The sequence below is a fragment of the Harpia harpyja genome, chromosome 22 (genome assembly GCF_026419915.1).
Source record: "Harpia harpyja isolate bHarHar1 chromosome 22, bHarHar1 primary haplotype, whole genome shotgun sequence".
Taxonomy (NCBI): Eukaryota; Metazoa; Chordata; class Aves; order Accipitriformes; family Accipitridae; genus Harpia; species Harpia harpyja.
In genome coordinates, this window is record NC_068961.1 from 20734958 (window position 1) to 20757779 (window position 22822).

At 38.5% G+C, this 22822-nt stretch overlaps 1 protein-coding gene across 5 annotated transcripts in view; it reads right to left on the bottom strand.

Annotated features, from left to right (window-relative positions):
• Window positions 1-22822, bottom strand: part of ARHGEF7 (Rho guanine nucleotide exchange factor 7) — a 127431-nt gene that overhangs the window by 17079 nt on the left and 87530 nt on the right. For all 5 annotated transcript variants that reach the window (XM_052773623.1, XM_052773624.1, XM_052773627.1 and 2 more), the window contains 9 exons: window positions 17254-17392; window positions 16292-16351; window positions 14917-15063; window positions 12927-13013; window positions 9329-9407; window positions 8050-8189; window positions 7143-7367; window positions 5062-5155; window positions 2017-2106 (listed from right to left, as the gene is read on the bottom strand). In XM_052773623.1, coding sequence (XP_052629583.1) covers window positions 2017-2106; window positions 5062-5155; window positions 7143-7367; window positions 8050-8189; window positions 9329-9407; window positions 12927-13013; window positions 14917-15063; window positions 16292-16351; window positions 17254-17392 — 1061 coding nt within the window. The remainder of the gene's footprint in view (window positions 1-2016; window positions 2107-5061; window positions 5156-7142; window positions 7368-8049; window positions 8190-9328; window positions 9408-12926; window positions 13014-14916; window positions 15064-16291; window positions 16352-17253; window positions 17393-22822) is intronic.

Genomic DNA, 22822 nt, shown 5'->3' on the forward strand with positions numbered 1-22822 from the left:
CCCTACCAGTTTGCACTGGTGCCATAGGTCTGCTGATCTGACGTTGCCAAAAGCAGCACCCCTTGGGCTTTGGGCTGTGGGGCAGGTGGGAGCATTGCCAAATGAGTGCTGTGAGGGACAGGCAGAATATTAACACGGAGGTAAGAAAGGAGTATGTAAAACAAGGGCGTGCTTCACGGATGACAGGCAATTCTTTAATTCTATTCTTCTACACTGACTACTGCTCCCACAGAAGCAATTCCAGCATGATTGTTTTTTTCCCCCATTACCAGTCTAAAAATGGATCTTCTGAAACCTAAAGTCTTAGATGACAACACTATTCTTTCCAAACAAAGCAGCCATGTGCTTAATCAATTAAAAAAATGTTTCTTGCTGCAATTAAGAGCAAAAAAAAGCTGCTGACTTCTGATGTATGCAATGATACTCACAGCACTATGTATATTTCTTAAATATACATAGAAAGGAAAAAAATAGGCAAAAAAGCAAAAAAAAATCATATCCATTTTGTATCTGCACACACATTTTATATCTTGCACACTACTGTGCAAGTGCAAATGTTTCCCCAACCATTTCTTGTCACATTATCCTTGGAAATAATCAACAGATCACAGTCAAAGCGTTTAAACGGCAATCATCTCATTTAATTTTGTTTGGAACAACAGTATATCTTCAGAATTTTGAACACATTCATTCCTTTTTATCCAATTAAACACACTACTGTAATGACTGTAGGGCTACAAATTAGATTAGTATTAATAAAAAATTATGTAATAGTAGCTAATTTTATCACCTTGGAGACCTACAGTTCAAGACAGAAAAATTGAAATGAAGGTTTTTGTTATTACTTCAAAAGTTTCTACAGTCTAATACAAGGGCTATATTCCCATTTTAAATTACATATGAATACAAAGTACCTGGATTTTTTTCAAGGCGATAACAGTAAGCAAACACGTATTAGGAAAATCCATGAACTAAGTTTGCAATTGCATTTTGAGACTTCTCAACTGTCAGCATAAAGTGCTTTTGCCTGGAAGCAAAACAGGCACAGAGCACTGTGGGCAGTATTAACAGTGATTAATACCACAAATTTAAACAGCTTTAGTGGACAAGGAGTAAGTTATAATGTCCACTCTTCTAGTTCCTGACAACACCAAAACCAGCCAAGTTCTTCAGGATCATTATACTGTGTTCCAAGGATCCCCGAATGAAATCGGTGTTCAACTGTGCAAAAACTGTGCAATCGGAACAAACGCAACAGCATTTTCTCCTTCCTTGTGTAAATGGAACACATGCTGGTGGACTCCCCTGCTTTGCGCAATGTTTTACTTACAATACAGAGGAACTCCACATGGCAACCTTGATTTGGATTAAATGAAGTAGGACCCCAGAGGCACGTTACAGGTTTTCAATAATCTAGGTACTGATCTGAGAAACTAAAAATGGCTTTAAGCAACACACAGATCTGAGAACAATTTCTCCTGAAATTATGAGATGGGATTAAAATTTGTAATTAACACTAAAAACAACTAGTGGCAGTAAAAGAAAAGAAATTTTTATAGGTCTAGGTTACTTTTCCATAGTGGAAGTCTTTGTTGAACAGAACAAGACAAAAATACACTCCTCCAAAATTATGACTACGTCTTCATTCCTCCTCTCTACTTACCAGCTTCTTGAAATTTATCAAAAAGCATACTGATTAACTATCACATTCAGTTCAGACACCTCTCGTTCATTGGTGAAGATTTTGTGCAATTTTAAACCATGACAAGTAGTCACTTTTGGCTTTTGGGTTTTTTTGTTATGTTTTGTGTTTTTTAAATACTGAAAGAATTATAGTCTTTAACCATGGTCCTTGGCATCCAATACTTAAACACTCGGCACTGATATTAAGCCAGAAACAGGTTATTATTTCTTCCAGGTCCAGCTTGCTACTTTCAAAGGCCTGAGAACATACACCTCTCTTTTTCGCAAACTATCTAATTTGTGGTTTAGCCATTTCAGTACTTTCTAACTTACTTGAATTTAGTGTTTGACGTGTTTTGGCACTTGTGCAATATGCTTCAATGACTTTAAGAATTTGAGCATCTTCTTCTAAAGCAGCTGTACCTAGAATCAATGGGAAAAATAGAATTTTAAACATGGTTATGTTTCTTAATACAGAAAAGCCTCTTTAAATCACTACATTTCAGTTGAGTCCAAAGTTCAGCCTAACCAACCCTTTAAAATCCTCTTAATCATCCCATTTTAAAAATCAAACTTCAATGAGCAAAAGTAACAGTTTAAGACAAAATAGTATCTTGAAATGCTTGGAAAAAAACCCAAGTCAGAGTAATTACCCACACATTCAAGGAATTTTCTGAGCTTCTGAAGTTGCACAGAACATGTTCTGAAGTGTGATCACTCTGGTTCTAAACCAAACAGCCATTAAACTGAAAAAACCTGTATATACAGTTATGATATATGTATTATTTCATTATTTAAGGAAAGAAATCAAGGAACAGAATATTAATTCACAGAAAAGAAATCTTGAAAACTTTGGGGTTTTGTATATGTATCAGATTTACCCCTTTCAACAGCACACTATTGAAAATTAAACTCAGAATTAACAGCGTAATAAATACGTCACTACAGTTTCAGTCCAGTGTGCAGCAGGAAAGATGTCACTATCACGTAAGTGTATCTGTGAAAAGTGGAGTAATTAAACTTCTCAGACTTTAAAGTAGAAACACAATTACTGAAAAAAATCTAACCATTCAAGCTTAACATGGCAAAATTTTCCTAAAGGTAGAGCTCCACAGCAAATCTCCTCTTTGGGGAATTCAGTAAAAATGCTTTCAAATTGTTCACTTGCAACAGAGTGAAATTCCAATCAAACTGAAATCTGGAGGTACTTCTACTATTAGCTTAGATGGAACTAGGAGCCTATATGTAGGGCAAGATGATTTGTTGTTTTAAAAGCATTTTTCCTGTTTTCCTCCTTGAAAAAAATAGGCTTGAAGATTTTCTGCTGCGTGAATCTGAACTGCCTTCAACACCAAAATGTAGTAGTATTCTCTGCCAGTCAATGCATCCTGTTAAGTCTTTGTGATGTATTATCACCAGAACAAAGCCAACTGTCCAAACATTTGTCAGGATCAGCTGACAAGCTAACTGTTGAAGAAATTATCTTGACCCAATATAGTTTCCCTACAGTTTAGGAGACGCAGGTACTCCAAAGTACAGGTTATTTCTCTTTCAAGGCAGGAAAAATTTCATTTTGGATTTCACTGTGGTTAGAATGCAGCAACATATTACTACAGTAGCAAGACAAATATTTCACTTCTGAAATGAGTACTGTGAGGGTACTCAGTTGAAATACCTTTCTTATTTTGGTTTGTCTGTTATAATGCTAATTTAACATAGCAGTTCTCAAAACACAGCCCGCAAAAACCCTGGGATTCCGGAGGAGATAAGTAATAAAACTCAAACCTATCTATCAATAAGCTTTCAGTTCAACAGAAGTTCCTCAGTGGAAAACCTTTACAGCTCCACAAGTGGCAAAAGGTTGAAGGAGCACTAACATGTAACAGAAGCTTCTAAGTACTGACACAAGGCGGCGGCGGGGGCGGGGGGGGGGAGATGAATACCAAGAATCAGTAAATATTTCTATAAGTAACACTCTTTGACTTAAAGCCACCAAAAAACCCCTTTTATTCAAAGTTATCACCTACATACAAAATACCGGAAGGTGTTAATCAGTAGAACAATGTATTTGCAAGCTAAAAACCCCCTTCTTCCCCCCCAAAGAACTATCTCCTCTCACTAAGTGTTTAATAATTCCTAAATCTCCAAGTTGACAGCTGTATTACCACTGTCAGCACAACTACTGAACCTCCATCCTCCAACATCTGAAATGATACTGTATTGCAGTACTTTAATTTTTCCTAAACAGCTACCTTCCTGTAACGTTAAAACATCCTGAACTAAACATCCACTTGCACATCCAAGAACACAGGATCATTCTATTCACTACCTTAACCTTTGCAGTATGAAATTCACAGCACACTCAGAAGGACCTCCACCTTAAGACAAACCAACAGTACCCTGAGGAAAAGCTTTTTCTCTCTAACTCTACATAAACCAGGGAGAGACATTGTTCACAGTAACACACTTCATGCATTGGAACACTCAAGGCACAGTCTCTGCCTTAAAAAGCTCACGAGCAAAGGACAGACACAGAGAAGCAAAAGTTGCAGTAAAAGAATATGGCCTTCAGCTTAAATACCCTGTCTTTTATTGATACAACTACTTGGATTATTCATTCACACAAATTTCTAAGGAAGAATTAGAGTGACACTGACAACTAAGTGAATATTGTGTTTGCTTGATAACATTAATGTTCCCTCCACCCCAAATTATCCCAACATCCAGATTTTGACCCTTCTGTTTTTCTATACATTCATCAGTCCCTCTCAGTTCAGCGCTGCTCTTCAGACTTCAAGCGCTCTAAAGCCCTGCAATTCATTCAGACACAGACACTAGTAAATGACCTTATTTCTAGGAGATGAGAGCAGACTGTTGGATCTTAGAGAATGACCTTTCTAAGCAACTAGACTTTGAACCAGCAGCAATACCCAGCTTTCCAACACACAGCTCAGCAGAAGCTCCTACCAGGATCAATTTAAGAACATAGCTACCAAGTGTTCTGCAAGAGTGGGACGGTATCTTCAAATTGTTCTTCACAGTATTAAAAGACAGGTTTACCTTACTGAACTTTACATGGCTCTATAGTCAAGCTCACTTCCCTCTGTAGCAAACAAATAGAAAGAGGCACTTTCCATCCCGAGCATACATCCACTGTAGTCAATAGTAAAGCTCTAGAAAGCAACTAATGCCATCAAGACATAGGCACCTAAGATGAATAAAACAAACCATCCGCTGGAGATACCCACCCCCCCTCCCCTGACAGGAGAGAGGAAGCCAGATGACTTGCTTACGCTGTACGCCTAACTTTCACAGAATTTAAACTGATGTTAATTCCAGCCTTTATATTATGCAGACATTTGTTCAAGTCTCTCTTACTTTTTCTCAGTGCAAACTCTTCATCTGATGGCTTCCGTTCTGGCTTGCGTTTGGGAAGCAGCTTTTTCATGGTTTTAGGGCTCTTACTGAGATCCTGTGCAGGGAAAATAAAAATAAAAAGAGTAGAGCTTCTCTACAATATTTCAAAAGTTTAACTTCTAAGATGCATACAGGAGTTACTAACTAAAAATCTTTTAATAGCACCAAAATTCAGTTTACTAATATTTTTTGGCACATCCGATTTGCCTGAACTGGCTGACTTCCTCTCTACCCTTCCTCCAACTATACACAAAGTCAGATATTTTATCTGTTCTATTAACAGAAATATACAGAAAAGCTGCTGCAAAAGCATGCAGGCTGTTTGGGAGCTAGAGCGAAGGGAAGAGGCAGGCATACATTAACACAGGTTTTTTTCCTTAACTTTTGAAGAGACAACCCATTTCACTCGTCTACTTAGAAGCAGATAAAAAAGGACCTAACAAGGAAGTTTGGCAGGTAGTATACTCTTCAAAGCCAGAATTTGTAAATGTTTAGGTCTGTTCTTACAAAGCTCTACAGCGAAAAAAAAAAATACAGCAACAAATACAGCATTTCTGCTCAAAACGTGGTCATGCTGATTTACAGGAACAATGCCAGGTTACAGGAACAAAAGGAATATACTGGTCTACCCCTTACCTTAAGGATACAAGACATCCTCTATAAAAATATAGAACAAGAAAGTAAAAAGGTGAATGAGCAAGACAGACCAAAGAAGATGAAGATAGGTTTTGAACATCATTGTATGCTAAACACTGTAAAGATGATTGAAATTTTACCACATGGGAGAATTCAGTGCCCTACACATGAAAGCATGAAAGGAATTTAACGTAAATTACAAACGAGCATATAATAGAGCAAAACAGAAGAACCTCTTGTAGCAACTAAGCCTGAATACTAACCTTCCAATTGCTGATCACCTATCACTTTTTCCCTGTTGTTTAGGGGATTTACAAAAGAAAAGAAAAGAAGTCACAGACACACAGCCACCACAAAAAACCACAGCCAGGCCACACCGGGGCACAGTGTTTAGGCTGCACTTTCTAAGAAACTGCAAGTTACATGTCTGCAAAATAAAATTTTTCTGTCAACATCTCATGCTTGCAGAATAAAATATTCTTAGGCATAACTGCATGATTCCTTCTGGGCCCTGTTGCTTCACACTAAATTAGTATCATGAGAACGTATGACAAAGACACTGAAACAGGAGGCATCACCAAGCCACAGTGCATGTAATATTCTCCTCCTTACATACACACAGACTTCCAACATAAATCTAATATTTCTTTACTATTTACAGAACTGTGCAAAATGTAGTGGCAGGGCCAAATTAACCTACCACCACCATCTTTTTGTGGTTAAAAACACCACATGTCATTTCTCTTGGAACAGATTCCTGTTTCAGACCATATGCTAATTAAAAAAATACAACAGCATGTTAAAATCTAAGCTTTTTTTTTTCCTAATAGTAACATTAGCCATCAGATTCTTTTAAGTACAAAAACATTACATATATTTTGACAGTTAGCATTTTTTTAATATGCTATTGTTGCCTAGTAACAGTGGCAAATACTGAGGAACCAAGAGGCAATTATACCACCACAGCTGTTTAGAATGATTTGATACAGCACTTTGAAGCACCATAGGACCCCTTATCCTAGATACTTTGCAGTATGCTTAGCAAATAACTTACTTTGCAATAAGCCTGAATGATCAACATAATGAATTTCTGGTTTAAAAAAAAATTTAAAAAAAGAAACAGTCTTATTTATTAACTGGATAAAGAGTGGAAATAAGTGGAAGCACTTGGAGGAAGCGGGGGAAGCCTCTCCCAACAAGCCTTAGTATCTTCTGAGCTGCAAGACTAAATCCCTGTTTGAAATAAACAGCATTCACTAGTCCATTACCATTGATTCAGCATTGGCTGTTAAATCCTCTTTATATAAAAACACGCACAAAACTGTAAAATGGTAGCGCGTAAAAAAAGTTAAACTTCCCGTTGCAGGCCTGCTACACAGTCAAATTTCTTGGCTGCCACATCTCACCTCTTTGTAACAAAGAGCTGCTGAAGGCCGTAACGGAGGTGCGGGCCGTAAGCAGCTCAGACTCCAAGGCTTGGGGGTTTTCGGAGGTTCCAGAGGTCCCCAGTTTATCGTGGTATGCGGAGTCCCATGATGTGACGGATGAGGAAGAGTGTGGTACGCAGGAGTCAGTGGTATCGGCTTACTGTCCGAATGCTTGCTGGAGGGCGTTACTGGATGGGAAGGAAGCTGTCAAAGACGCAAAGGTGATGGGAAGGGAAAGAAAGTATGTTATTGTCATAAAGACATAATATCATCAAGGACTGGTGAAATGATCTCACTCGCTATCTAGTCCTTCTGTTTATTACAGCTGGCCTTTGAAAATTTTTACACTAAACTATTATTTGGAAAAATGGAGCCTGAAGAAATTTTTATTGTCTACCACAGACAGAGCACGCACTGAAGAAAGAACAGCTACGAGCAGCCCTGCTCCCACTTCTCTCACCACTGAGGATGGAGCTAAATTTAGATCCATTCATATCTGACAACTCAAATGCAGAACCCAAAAGAAAGTACTTAAGGAAATCATTTCTCCACAGCCTGTCAAGTACATCACCAATTAAAACCTACTGTTCTAAGGATACTTAGAAGATGGTGGTGCATTACTTGGTGGTGTATTATTTGGTCAAAACAAAAAAAGTAGTGATAATTTTCTTTTACCCTGTTAAACTATTACACCAAGAGCTAAGCTTTTTATTCTTTGTTCACACAATGAAAAACAGAATGATCTTTTGACCCATTAAACTACAGTCATAACATTCAGTTCTTGTTACTAATGGCTAAAAAAATGCTTTACATGGTGGTATATTTGCCAGATAACCTAATTCTGCATACACTGCTCATTCACTTCAATCTAGAAGCTCTTTCTTACCGTGTGAGATGGCACAGAGTGAGGTTTAATGGTGGGATTCCCAACAGTTGTGACTTTGGTTTGCTTCTGCAGGTGATCCACCCATTCATGCAAATCTTGCTGGTTGTTACAAGACACTAGTATTCTTTCAATCATAGTTCCTAGGTGACAGAAAAGATAAGATGTAGGAAACCACAGAAGAACACCTTACTCAGTCTGACTGATTATAAAGACACTCATTTCCTAAAACATTGTATCCCGTGAGTACCAAGCAAAAGTTTTAACCTTTATTTTCAGTACAACAGCATCTCAGTTTTCCAGTTTTAACAGACATTTCCTCCACTTAAATTTGTTCTTGTGCCAGGCATAGGAGTTCTACCTTCTTCCCCACCTCTAATAATTACACACAACCTTTAATGACAAGAAATAGATGTGATGTAGGAGACAGGCTCATCTATGCTTCTCCATCTTCCCCAGGAAAGGTAGTGTATAGTCTAAAATGTCATTCTTGAGTCTGTAAGCTACAATATAGGAAAAGTTATACAACACAGTTCACCGATCTCTCTCAGAAAAAGGCATAAAGTTGGTCTGAATCTAATATTAAAGTTGAGGCAAAAGTCAATTGGGAAAGCAATCTTAATCAAAGATTACTTTTATTTCTGCAGTTAATTCCATTTTAACCCATCAACATTCCTCATCCGAGGTCAGCTTCATAGCTATTATCTCAGAAGAACAAGCACCATCAACAGCTTTTTCCCTCTGTCTCCTAGCATTGATGTGTGATACTGCCTGCCACTTGAGAGGGTCAAAATTACTTTACTTAAATGCAACCTGCTCAGAGGCAGAATTGATCCAGGAAATGAATGAAGGTAAGAAGCTCCACTGTGTGGACCCTGCTCCCACTGTCCTTTAAATTGCCCAAGGATGTAAGGTACATGCTGAAACAAATGACTTAACAGACAAATTACCCAAAGTAAGCACAATGGCAACCATCATTAGCATTAGAGATGCTAAAGGTCTCAGGAAAGAGGTGGACCATTTCTACAAGAAAGTTCTTGGTTAAAGCTCTTCCAGAGTCTCTGGAATTCCTCAAGCACAGACACCTAGAGCTGACTGCCCAGGACCGTGGCCAGAGAGCTTTTGAGTATCTCCAAGGATGGAGATCTCTCCAGGCAACCTGTGCCAGTGCTTGGTCACCCTTGCAATGGAAAAGTTTTTCCCTCTGTTCAGACAGAACATCTGACATTTGAAGTAGTATATCCTGGAGTAAGCAGTAAATAAAAATATTTATAGTCAATACCTGATATTTCAAATGCATTTTTATGGTTTTCACTGTCTTCTAGTTTTGTGATAGTCATTCCTGTCATTGGCAGTTTTCCCTAAAAAAAACAAAAACCAGTAACACTGAAGTTAAATCAAAAACACATGAAAACATTACCAAGTAAAGAATATATAAACTTCAAGCTCTGAACAAAGACATACACAGTAAATTGACAAACACATACACACCGATGGGTTTAAAAACATTTTAAAAATCCATACAAACACCTTGTAATGGAAGTTTTTGATATACCCAACTTCTGCAAATGACACCTGTGACTTCAACGACTCTGATACCTAGGCAGGGTATGATATCCATACAAATGTAATAGTTGTCACTCATCATAGCCTCAGGTTCTTGAAACCAAGACCTTCAGGGTCATCCATATTACATGATGAGAGGCAATGGTGACTCATCTTTAAGCACATTTGTCTGCAAACTGTTTGATTAGCTCTCAAAATAAGGTTTGTAGTACAAGTAGATTTAGAAAGGAAGACTTCACTAAACATGCATCAATTATTTACTGAATATTTACATCTCTAAACCCCACTACTAAATTCACTCACAGAAACATTTGGGAAAAAAAAACCCAAAAGCAGCAAACACACCTTTACATTTGTAAAGTTTCAGAAGAACTTATTAATTTTACAGAAAATAACCTCTCATTTGAAACCCAGACAAGCTGGAAAAAAAATGTCAGTTTAGGATAACTTTTTGACCCTTCAGAAACACAGAAGAATAAATAAGACTGAATATTGTCAGGATGAAATGCTCTACCAAAAATGCAACTTCAATACAAGTTCTTTAAGACAGATTCTGTATTCTCCTGCACAGAAACACTATTCAGCACTTGCTGGCAAAAGCACAAATACTATGTACTGTGGAATTTTGGCTCCAATGGAGAGAAAAGAAAAAAAACCACAACTTTTGTTTTCTTCCCCCTTTCTTTCCTAATGTCTGCAGAATGGACAAAGGTTTCTTAGAAGCTTGGAAACTAAAAATCACTGGATATTCTGTATGCACAAAGCATGCTCAAGCCCAAGATGCCAAAGGGAAAGGAAGAGTTTTCTTGCAACAGCTTCCCCTCTGAAGGAAACATGGTGGCATTGTGCACTATGATGCAGCCTAAAATTCTCTCTTCTGCTTTTCTGTGTTTGTTGGTTCATGAATAACACAGCACACAACTGCAAGGAAAGAGAGGTGCAAGAACTGCTGATGTAGGTGGAAAGGGAATATGGGAGTACACTAAGCAAAAGACCGGTGACAGAGAACAAAGATCACCTGAACCACATGGAGAGAAAAAGTACAAAGTCAGCAAAACATAAAGAAAACAGAACTGAACTTGTGAATCGTTTACATTCCCCTTCTTTCAACACACAACTGTGAAGCCCTCCTGTGAAGTATGGCCTGTGCCCCTTGTGGCTTCAGTTTACCACTGCTTAAAGTTCTCCCCATTAGCTCACGTGGCAGATATCAGCACTATCAACCAGAAAATCTGAAGCCTGCTGATAACTGGAATATTCAGTAATACAGGGAGGGTGTAAAGTAAGATGCTGCCTCCAGTGGCATCACTTCCCTGGGAATGACTGAGGGAGCCGCATCATCTTCTGTCCATATCCATCCCAGTTCTGAGACAAGAACCTCAGAAGAAAAGTTCAGGCGGCCTACGTTATGCAATCTAGACATGGCTCTGAGCCACTGTCTCAGACACCAACAGTGATGAAATAATTTTACCTTGCTGTGAATATGTAGTCATTAAAATTTGAGAAGTTCTCAGTGTTGGGAAAATCACATGAGAGGTTATGAGGAAATTAAGAGCTTTGCATTCAACAGAGGGTTGGATGGTGAACACTAAGTGCTGTGGCCATACTTAATAGCAGCTGAAGACAAATGCACAGAAAATTGCTTATTTACTGAACAATGCTGTGCACCTGGGGGACAAGGTGGGAGGGAGGAGGAAGAAATGTAAGTGATGTACAATAAGAGAGCCAAATAAAACCTGACAGATTGTTTAATTTCATATTGTTTGTTTGTTAACACACTAAACTTCCAGTCAGCTGCCTTTGTAACCAGTTCAGAAGATCTACCTTCATCAGAAATTCTGGATGTGTCACTTGGAATACAGAGCTCACTTGGCTTTTCTAGTATCTTTTCCCATCAGTGTTGGGATAAAGCACTTGCCAAAAATTCTTAAAAGCAGCACAAAGCTAACAGAAACTTGATTGTCCACTTAAACCACCTAATGCAACACTGTCTGAGACAAATCCAGCTACCGCCATGGCAGGTAAGATACGAATCCAAACATGAAATTTCAAATTTAATTGCTCTTAATTAAAAAAATTTAAAAAAAAAAAAAAAAGTCACACAGTTTGAGACTGGCTGTGGTTGATCATGTAGGAACCCCGAATGACTAAGCTTCAGCATTCCTTCACGGCAGGCCAATCACTGCTCCGGAGCAAGGAACAAACTGTTCCAGAGCCTGATTTACAGAAGTACTTACAGCAGGTGAAACATCTGTCTCCTTTTAGAACTTTGTTGCAGTTTTTCCCTTGCTTTTGGTTTTCTACTGGAAACCACGTAGCAATACTTGAAGAACATTTTATAAAGATTTCAGGAAGTCATGGACTGTGCATTTGCTTTAGCTTTACTTCTCGGGTGTCTTTCGAAATACACACCCAAAATGCAAGTGCTTCTGCAAAAGCACTGTGTCCTGGAGCTACAGGGGAGCCAACCCAATCGGCACTGATCCTCCTGCACTATAGCAGAGTTGTTCTATTTCTGTAGTGGGGAAACAGGCACGAGTATTCAGCTAGGAAACCTGGTAGAGAGCTCAAAGACTGTGTCTACCAGCAGCGAGCAGAGGATTTGTGAAGTTAAACACCGGCGCTGAGGACCTCAAGGCCACATTGTATGCATTTTGGGTGGTGGTACAGTGGGCTAGCTCTAGGCTGGGGCCAGGGACTAAATGTCAGTCCATGCACTTCATCTGCTCCAGTAGCTGGAGCAGATCAAGTGCACTTTTGGAGCATGCCTTCCAGTTCAGCTTCATCCAGAGGGAATCTAGTCTCTGAGCCCCAAAATGACTTCTACACTGTGACTCAAAGATCATTAAACAGAAAAAACTAGAAGATTCATTTCAAAAGTGCTCTGCTGATTCAAAGATAAAACACTACTGTAGATGCGCCTAAAGAAACAGATGGTAACAGCCTAAATCACACCCATGAAAGCTTAAGAGTGCTGTGTAATTTTGCCAAGACTCGACCAGCAAAGAGCACTAACCAACCTGTACAACAGCATTGTTTTCCTATGTAGATCTAAAAACCTACTGATACTTCCTCTCATTAGCTACTACTAACAAGGTAAAAAAACTTTTACTGATAGCCACAACTGCAAAAATCAAACCCTGCGCTTCTAGCCCAGAATTTTATAAAACACGTCACCAGTTCCTATTGTAGAAATTACCTTTTATTTTTATAATGTAAAAGTTTAATAATCCTTCCAGATTTTCTACGAAATACCAGTTGGAAAAAACCACACCCCAACACATTTATACACATATGTACATGTACTACCTTACCTGATAGATAAACCCACTCATTCTTGGGCTGGCAGACAACATTAGCAAAATATTAGGGAAGAGAAGAAGATACCTTTCATTCTTTTCCTTATCAAAAAAAGAAAATGAAAAAGTAAATACAACATCAGAAGCCCCTCACCCCCCCCCCTTTTCTGTTTTATATTATTAAAAATGACCATCAATGTTACAACTCCATAATTACTCCACAAGTATTTGCTCCTGGCAAAATTAACTCTCCATAGAATTAACACCCCCACTCCCTCCCCAAACCCCAAGAAGTGCCAGAATTATTTGATTTTCTGTTTGAAAAGTGCTAGTAACACATGCCTCTGCTTCTTCCTGGAGACTACAGCCTAATATTTTAAAACAGAAATTTTACAGTCTGGGTGAAATACTGACCTTGTTTAATATGGTAACAAATGTTTTGCCGATTTCATCAAAACCAGAATTATACATTTGATATATTTCTTAATATAATTTAGATGGATGCTGTTACGGTAATGTCAAGACTGTGGTCTCTCAAATTGGAGAGACTGGATTTTTGAATGATGTTGGATTATGCCCCAAAGTAGAAAAAGAATATCAAAGAAAAGTAGTAACACTTATATTTGCAACAAAAACACTCATTACTTTTTTCTGGCTTTAATTTGCTGGTTTCACTTATGAAGTTGTCCTTTGTGGTTTTGTTTTGGGGGTATTTTTATGGAATGAGGAGGTTTACTCAATCTACTGCTATAGACAAACAACAAAATAGAGAAGCATTAAGGTATAATGTTTTAATTTTACTGACAAAACAAATATATCCATTGACAAAGCCACATCTCAATTTCAAGCATCTTTGCAAAACAATGCAAGTCCTTACCAAGTTTTAATGTTTCTGTTTTTCAGTAAACATTTGTAAATATCTATATCATTTTAAAATAAGACAAAACCAAACCCAATTGCTTTTGCACAAATGAAGCTGTTCTATATCTAGTCAAAAAACTGTAATGCTATGCAGAAACTTCTGAAAGTCATTACATTTGACATTTTAGCTCATGATGAGAGTGGGGGGTGGGGTGGTGTTTTGGTTTAGTTTTAAGACTACAAGAAGAGACGGGACTGCAGAAGATGCACTATCAGCACTACTGAATCTTATTTATTTTAACACCTAACAAAATATCTGAGAGAAAAACCTCAGGCAACAAATTTTTAAACATTCAGTTGCATAAATACTTTACTCTTTTTTCATATTTATGGGCACCTTTGTTCTAAGGGAGGAAACTGACTGAATGAGGTTGCAATTCAAAAGCCCCACCAGGTTCAAAGCTTCATTGATTTTACAGGGGAACAACTTACAGTAAAAACATGTCAGTAATCTGTATAACATTTCCTTTCTGTTAGCACTTTAAGATTATTTTAACATTATTTCTGGTAGGACAACCTTTTCTTTGTGTGTTTTGTTTGTTTGGTTTGCATTTTAAAAAACCACGCCAGCATCACCTTCAACTTTCTAATGTCTTGTCCTATCCTATTTCTCCAAAACCACTCAGTTCTCAAGCTTGCATTTTAAAATTTACTGCTGGAGCTAAGTGCCCAAAACAGCAAGGAAAAAGTGTGCCTCAGACAGCATGCAATACAATACCAAACTTGAAAGTTTTTGTTATTTAAAACAAGCTGTAATAACTGCTATGCAAAATGATCCTGTAACATAACTACACATGGAAAATCCTGTTTAATTATGCACTTTGAAAATAATCCTGCAAAGTCATCTTCATATGTTTATAACTGCTATATTTGGTTATGTTTTAGTAAATTTTACAGATGAGACCATCCATCTTCAAGGACATTTATTTCAGGTTTTGTAATAAAAGCCTTAAATCAGTAGAAAAAGATTTTAGTCTAGGTTAGTATCTCTGAAGCATTGTTTATTTCTGCTGCATAATTATTATAATTAATTTTATTCAAAATGGAAAAAAAAGACTGACAGTAAAAATGAGAAGGACATTACCTCACTTCCAGCACACTGAATCATGACCTGGGACATGTAAATCACATTGCCAAGTGTTTTAATATCCTCTCCCTCCCAACAACGGATAGCCTCTGTCAGTATTTGTAGTTCAAGTTCTTTCCGTTTCCGTACTTCTTGACATTGTGCCTAACAAACATAGAGAAAAATACCATCTCTATCAAGTCTATCAATTTGGAGCAGATTAAGGATAGAAATACCACTACAGTTATATTTACTGTCATGCTTGTAGTACACAGAAGACAGCACCTAACTTGAAACATTTTCATTTAGATGACTATACCAATATTTCTTATAAAACTAGTTTTGCACTTCGATATTATTATTTTTCCTTTCAATACACTAACTTCAAATACCATTCCAAATTCATAGTCATAGCTCTGTTTCTCAAATTTCTCCTTTCTTTACATTTCAAATTTTTGTACTTCCAACCAAAAATAGCTAGGCTCAGCAGAAAAGAGTAACACAGCTGCCACAAATACACAACTACACAACAAAGCGTATTTCTTTAGTAAAAAGAGTCACAACAATTGTGCCAACTATGAGTGTGTATAACCTTATGTCCCTATTTTTATTAAATGTCTTCAACCTGCTCTACTAGCTGTACTCCCATTCATTTGAATTTTTCTCAACAAAATTTGTTTCCTCTTGTTTGTAAAGCATCCAACAGAACAGAATCCCCAAACCTCTTCTGAACACAGATAACACTTAATTTCTGCGTTAAAAAATAAAAACCAGAAAATGCCAGGGTACCACCAGCACACACTCCTAACAGGGAGAACAAAACATTAAGTTTATTGTAACTGAGACTGCATTAAGCATATGCTTGTTGCAGCTGAGGTGTGGTTTGTGTTTGGTTTTTTAAAGACAGTAACAGACAGCTCATCTGTTCAAATTAGGCTTCCTGCTCCCATTATTCCTAGAAGTTTCATATCTTCTGAACTTCACTAGCACTTTCCCCTTCATCCTCTCTCCCCCAACTCCAACACCATTCCCCTAGAAGGAATGCACTTTAGAAAAAACTCAGAAAATATACTCAATTGTTGCAAAGAAGCCCTTCTTCAGGACACTAGTTATGCTACCACTAGGCAAAAGGGAGACGAAGCACGAGCAAGAGGGCAGACCAAGAGATGCAGAATGCTTTCTGTCGCTCTGACATTAATAGTCTATTTGCTCTAATTCCCCAGCAAATTACCATCCCTAGCTCTCCCCACAAACAGCATCAATTTCCAGGCTTTCAAAGATTTCTTATACAAACATTTACAAAAAAGCTTCACTTTTTTTTAAAGCAATAGAGGGGGATAAAATTAGAAAACATTCTACTTAAAATACATCATCTGTTTTTTATCACTCTTACAGAAAGATTTTTGAAGGCAGTCATGGATTTTTGAATATCTGGACGATCCGGATGATAATCCTAAAAGCAACGGAGAAAACACACATAAAAACTTCAGTTCTAGTAAAATTTAACAAAAAAATTTTTAGAGGCTTAACTAAAAACAAGTAATTCTGTAAAATAGAAGTTGTAGACCAATCTGCTCTCTTTTCACAGCCTTCTTATTCTTATATCAAACACTGGTGGTCTTGCTTTTAGTAAAAATGAAGAAGCACGTATAACGTTCCTACTTATGCTTAAAATAGAGCCAAGGAAGTTATACAAGACCTAGTGGATAAGAGATTTTGAAATCCTAATAGGAACGTGTTTATTTTAAAGAGTTTTATTTGGCATGTTAGCTTTGTCACAAACCAGATTCCTTGCAGACTAGTATGTTCCGTTGTCACTGACTGACAAATTAAATTGTGTGACAAGACAAAGACCCATACACTTTCTATTTCTCTCCCTCCTTCACACTCCAAAAGTCTAACCTATAAAACGCAAAGGCGGAAACAGTAGCTCCTCAAACACCTTCCCATATTGGAAAGATCGGTTTTGGACAGTGTTCAGTGAAGTCAAAGGGACTACTTCAGTGATGTGTTCGACATGCTGAGGTCCTAAGATGAGAAGCAGCACTCCTTCTACAAGATAAAGTAGCCTCGAGCAGTATGCAGGAGACACATTTAAGGTCAAGTCAACCAAAGACCCTGCAAGACTGTTCTAGCAGTGAAGATTAGCTTCTCTGGCTAGTTTTACTTTAAACGTTTAGCTTTTACAGGAAGTTTTACTGCACTAAAATTTAAACCACTCCAGCTCATATTTTAGAAGGCTGACGGAAGAGCAAACAAATGTAATTTTGGGTCCCATCATGTTTGACATGTACCTTTAAAATAATTGTTGTCAAATCATCATTAAGCTGGAACATAAATGCTGATAAGATATACCTCCATGTGCCTTTCAAGTTCTTTGAGTAACGTGGGGTATTTATCCAGACGCATAAAAGGTTTGCTGAGGCCCGTGGTCAGTACAAGGATCCCAGGGCTGTTGGCACCTTTCATCTCCATGAATTCTCCTAGCTCCTCACTGTGTACACAAGATATTTAAGCAAATTAAGATCAAATTACCAAGGCAATTAAAATTACATTGGGTTCTTCACTTCAGTCTTTCATCCACAATGAATTCTGCCAATAAAACAAGAGGCCAAATAAATCAAAAAGTAACTCAAGTACAATTTAAGTGCTGCAATCAGTTTCTGCATTAAATAAAATACAGGAACAAAGACATTTGCAGATTTGGGGTCCATCCAAGGAACAACAGACATAGGATCAAACCCACCGTTCTAGGCAACTGATGCTCAGAGCACCCCATCTGAGCAAAGATTACAGAATAAAGCCATTTGCGCTGTATTTTATTACTCAGCTCTTTATTCTAGTAAAATGACATCTGACCTTAGAGGTGATTTACACAGGTAATACACAAGCATAAATGAGTCAATGGGTTCATGTTTAATCAAGCATTGATATTTTTAAGGTGTCAGGCACTAAGGGGAAGACACAGAATGTTTCAGGACCTTTTTTCCTCCCACACTTAAATGTTTAATGACCTCATCTCACACATCCAAGGTGTTACTGCAGAATGACCAACTAACCAACAGCCATGCAAATGGTAGACCATAGCAGAAATAATTACTGGGCAATCTATTCTCAAACGAGTTAGGGTTTCACTGAGGGTGTACTCACACAACACACTTGTTTGGACAGCAAAGCTGCTGTAAGAAATCCATGCTCTCCAAGTATCACGAACTGCTACTTCCCCTACCCAGATGTTTTTTCATATTTGTCATTTCCAAGAACTGGCCCAGCCCCTCAACTTTTTACATTAACTCAGTTTAAAAAGCAGCGCATCCTGGGAATTTCAGCTTACTTTGCTATCAAGGAGACTTAAAATAGCTACATATTCTGCTTCCTCATAAAGCAGAGGTTTCAGAGGACTATGGCGGAGGACAAGCTTTTCAAGAGTTTAAATGACCAAGAACAAAGTGAGCTCTCTCCATGGGGAAAGGAAGATACAGCAGCACCTGGGCTGACTTCCAGGCTTCAGAAAATACAAGTTGCAGAAGAACACAGGATTCTAAAGACAAAATCTAAATAAAGGAAATTCAGAAAGCCGCTTAGTAAAAAGATTAACATCTTCTTGTACTCAAGCTGTGTCATTCCAAACGTCTGCAGATAGGGTTGCTCATGTTTTCAGCCCTTGTTATAATAAATTAACTAGTTCTCAAAAAAAAACCACAACAAAACCCCACTATTCTCATGTGACAGTCGAGTAAATTCTACTCTAAGATTATCTTTCTACTGATTAATAGCATTACGCCCCCATAAGTCAGAATTACTACTTAAAAATTTTTTCCCCTCCCTGGTTATTGGCATAGTCTCATTTTTCAAAGGAAGCCTTAGCCAGCTACCAGATTCAGTACTTTCAGAAAGTATAAAACCAGTGTCAAACAACAGCAATAAAGGAGGAACACTTGTACATTATGGCCACATTAACAAAAAGGGAAGGGCAAGGATCTCCAAACCTAGGGCACAGCGTTTCCATGCAGAAAGCTAATCCTGACCTGCTCAGTTTCCCTAGGAAACAGACGCTGCTAGGACACTGCCATAATACACATGCTCAATTATCAGCGAGTCATGCTATATAAAAGCATTACATAGATTCCGACAAAACAGGCCTCCCTACCTCCCCCAAGACACACGCACACTCCTTTCCATTTCAGAACAAGTGACACTTTACTGATGTCATCTGTCCCAACAGATAAGAGAACAGAACAAGAACGTGAACCGCAACCTTCCCACCCCAATGTAAGTGCTTTACCCACCATCCCACCCCGATCTCTCTCCTCCCAGCTGCTAAAGTTTACAGAACAGAAGGTACTTTTCCATACAGTTTACTCCAATGTTCACTTGTCCTCAAATTAATTAATTGGCATTTACTTACACTACCTTGCTTAAATACATCCAGTACCCTTTCTGAACTGTCAGGTCCAACATAACCTTACGCCACCTCTTTTAGAGCACTCCATCCCCATTTTAACTAGGCCCAGGCACTCCTCGGTGCATGTATTTGTGCAGTTTCTGCTGTACTCAACTGCAGAGTGGAGAAAGCCCGTGAAGGGATTTCCCAACACCGGCCGACCTCGCGTTTTAAAGATGCAAAGAGAAGGGCTGGGCACACTTGAGAACGTCCACAGCTCCACCAGGCAGACCTTCCTTCATCCCTCTCAAGCAACGCGTATCAGCAACTCCAGGCTTCCTAAAATCAGCTCATGACACACTCAGGTTTTAGCCAAAATTAAAACCCAATGAAAAAACCTCCTACAGTACCTTGCATGAAAAATTACATTAATGCAACACAGCTAAACCTGAGTACTTTTCTAGCTTAACTTTAGATTGAAGAAGTAAAGCTGGCCAACTCTGTATACCTAGAGCCTGAAAACCTACTTTGCCTTACGTTTTCTTAGTCACAGCCCTTACTCAGCATAAAAATCACACCAACTTCAGAACTTGCCAGCTGATTCTGGTGGCACCCTAAACAAGACTAAGGATTTTGACTCATGATTCGGTTTTACAGTGTTACCAGCTGCTTGTTCATCCAGGATTCGGGCTAATTCACTGAAACGAAACATTAAGCTGCATGGCTCTGGTGTGGTGGCACGTCCTCTCCTCCTGACTCAGCTAAAAAGTAGGGACCTATTTCCAGCAAGGTGATGAGGCAGGCAAATGAAGGTACGGCGCCCAGTTTCCACAGGAAGCTTTACCAAAGCTCACCTGTGAAAGCCCTTCTGTCAGAAGGCACTCAGTGGTTTTATATTTCAATTTACTGTGTATATGACACTAATCATCTGCACAACACTGCTTTTTTTTTTGTTTTATCCATTAATTCTCCCTGTAAGCACCCCCACCCATGTCACCATCATAAAGCTAGATTACATATGGTACTTGATAAGTATCTTCATCTATTTTATTTTAAATGAAAGACATTTGCTACAAGAACCAACAGGAAGTAACCATTTAAACTCATTCTTTGCATTTTGTTTGCTTTGGCCAGACACACAACCCCTGCTGTCTAACTTTATCAACTATTTATTCCCTTTCACATTATCTGTTACTCTTCCCCATGTCAAGCAGCACAATTCGTACGCGTATCTATGCAGCTTCTCTTCCCCCCCCCCCAGCATAGCAGTATGTTCTACAGGACGTGCCAATCACAAATACCACACACCATTCAATTTAACGTTGTTCTGAAGAGCACTAATTTTTGCCTTCAGATTGCAAAGAGGAAAAAAAAATCCTATTCCTATTTACTTCGGCCATCTCCATGCTGCTGGGTGCATACAAATGCATTATATAAATGGTATTTGCTGAGCTATCCACCAACACAATGCTTGTGCCCCCCCCCCCTTTTTTTCCCCATTTAATGCCTCTACAGTAGGAGGAACATTGGTTACCATTTCACCCACATTCGCATTTCTAATTTTCATTATCACTGTTCCATTTCTTCCCGACTTCGGCATTATGAAATAAATGTGTGAGAAAACAGGAAAAAACTCGCTGTAGCCTGAATTAAAATCGACTACTGGGAAAGCTGAAATAAAACCCTGACACTATCTTGTTCTCACTGTCTACTCTGCAACGCCTTTGACTAACCACACTCTGCGGTTACGCAATGTTGCAGCAGTTTCCAGACCATTCACTGCTCTTCCACACAAGATACTCCGTTGTTTATCACCTCCCTCTTCCTTAATCACAGTGTAGGAACCTACTAAGCAAGTTTAAACCTCAGCTCACTTGAAATGTACGCAAAGTCCTGAAAAACACGCTTAGCAATGGCATCATCAGGAAGCCTTTTACACAAAGCAGTGTTAATAGGTGTAATTAAAACTGAATGACGTCATTTTCCTCCCAACATTCCCAAGAGGACAATGTTTTCTTTCATACACTTCTGTGCTTCCCTCTGACAAGTTTTGACATGCCAGCTTGTTCAAACTCTAGTGTGAACACACAGACACACACACACTCTTTTAATACAATAGTACCCAAAATTTTGTCTGAGCAGTTCCATCACGCAGACCCCGTTAGCAGTCTACTCATGCTAAACCAACCTGCTACCTCTGCAGCTTCGCGGACATAAAATATTTGGCAAAACAGACATTGCTTTAGCTCAAAGCTTAAAGTGAGCGTTCTTCATTTATTCACAAAGGACAAATGCGATACAGAACATAACTGAAAGGTTTACTTTTAATAAAATATGGGTGGATTAAAATACTGTTTGAATACGACAGCAGTTCACAACTGTCTTTTAATTAATAGCTGCTTGAAAGTCAGTGTCATTAGCTGAAGAGCGCAGCTGCTTTGCCAAAGACAATGGCTCTTTCATGTCACAATTGCAAATGATGCCTGCAAGCACCACACTCTCTTAGGCAATATATGCTAAATAAAACTCTGGCCCACAGCTAAGCAGTACGTTTTTAAAAAAGGTATCATTTAGCTGAACAGGAAAAAACTTTTGAATGGTGAAATCATCAACTTAGTCACAACTGCCTAAATAAGTATCTTTTCAGAAAGAGGCAGCTGAGATTAGAATTCACTACTTGCGTTGTTTTACAGAACAGAATGCAGAGAAGCATATGAAAGTGCTGTGCTTCATTTATCCTGAAATTTCGAGCTGAAGAGTTCTCTTCACTCCAGACTAGAGTTAGTTCACAGCTTGAGATATTTTAAAGGTCACCATGAAAAATGTCTTTAAGCCCTATTAATATGCTCAAATCTTTCTTAGTACAGATGCCTCAAAAGTTGCAAATCAGACTGGCGGGAGGGAAGAAAACAAGTTCAGATGTGCCTATATTAACAGAAGGGAAAAAAAAACCCAACAAAAAAAACCACCCAACCCAAAAGCAGCCATTTAAACTTGAGGAAAGCACGCCCAGGAACTAAAACATATATGTTTAAAATCACAACTTACACTTCTGAAGTAGGTCTCTGTTTGTAATAGATGGAACATGAGCTATCACTGCTGACGGGTCTGAGGACTGCACACAGGCACCGCATTTTGAGAGCGTTGTGGCACAGCTTGCCTCAGCAACCTCTCAACCGCAGCTTTTAATTTCCTAGTGCTAAACTTCCCAGTCAAGCTCCTCTCCCAGGGACTGTTGCTTGGCATATGACATCAGCCTGCACACTTGCAGGCTCAGGGATGCACCAAAGTGGGGGAGGCACAAAGAGTTTTCTGACTCAAGCTGATCTGTATTCCATGCTCCAGTTACTCTGAGTAATTGTGATGTTTCAGCTCCACAAATTTTATCCAGACTGCTAGGTCTGTGATGCAAGTGTAGAATATGCTTGGGATGTTATCTAAGAGAAGAAAAGAATCTAGCAAAATTAATGTTTGAACAAGCAAAGATTTGTGAATAGCTTTCTTCCAGCTGAGAACTGGCTCGACACTTGCCACTTGGCA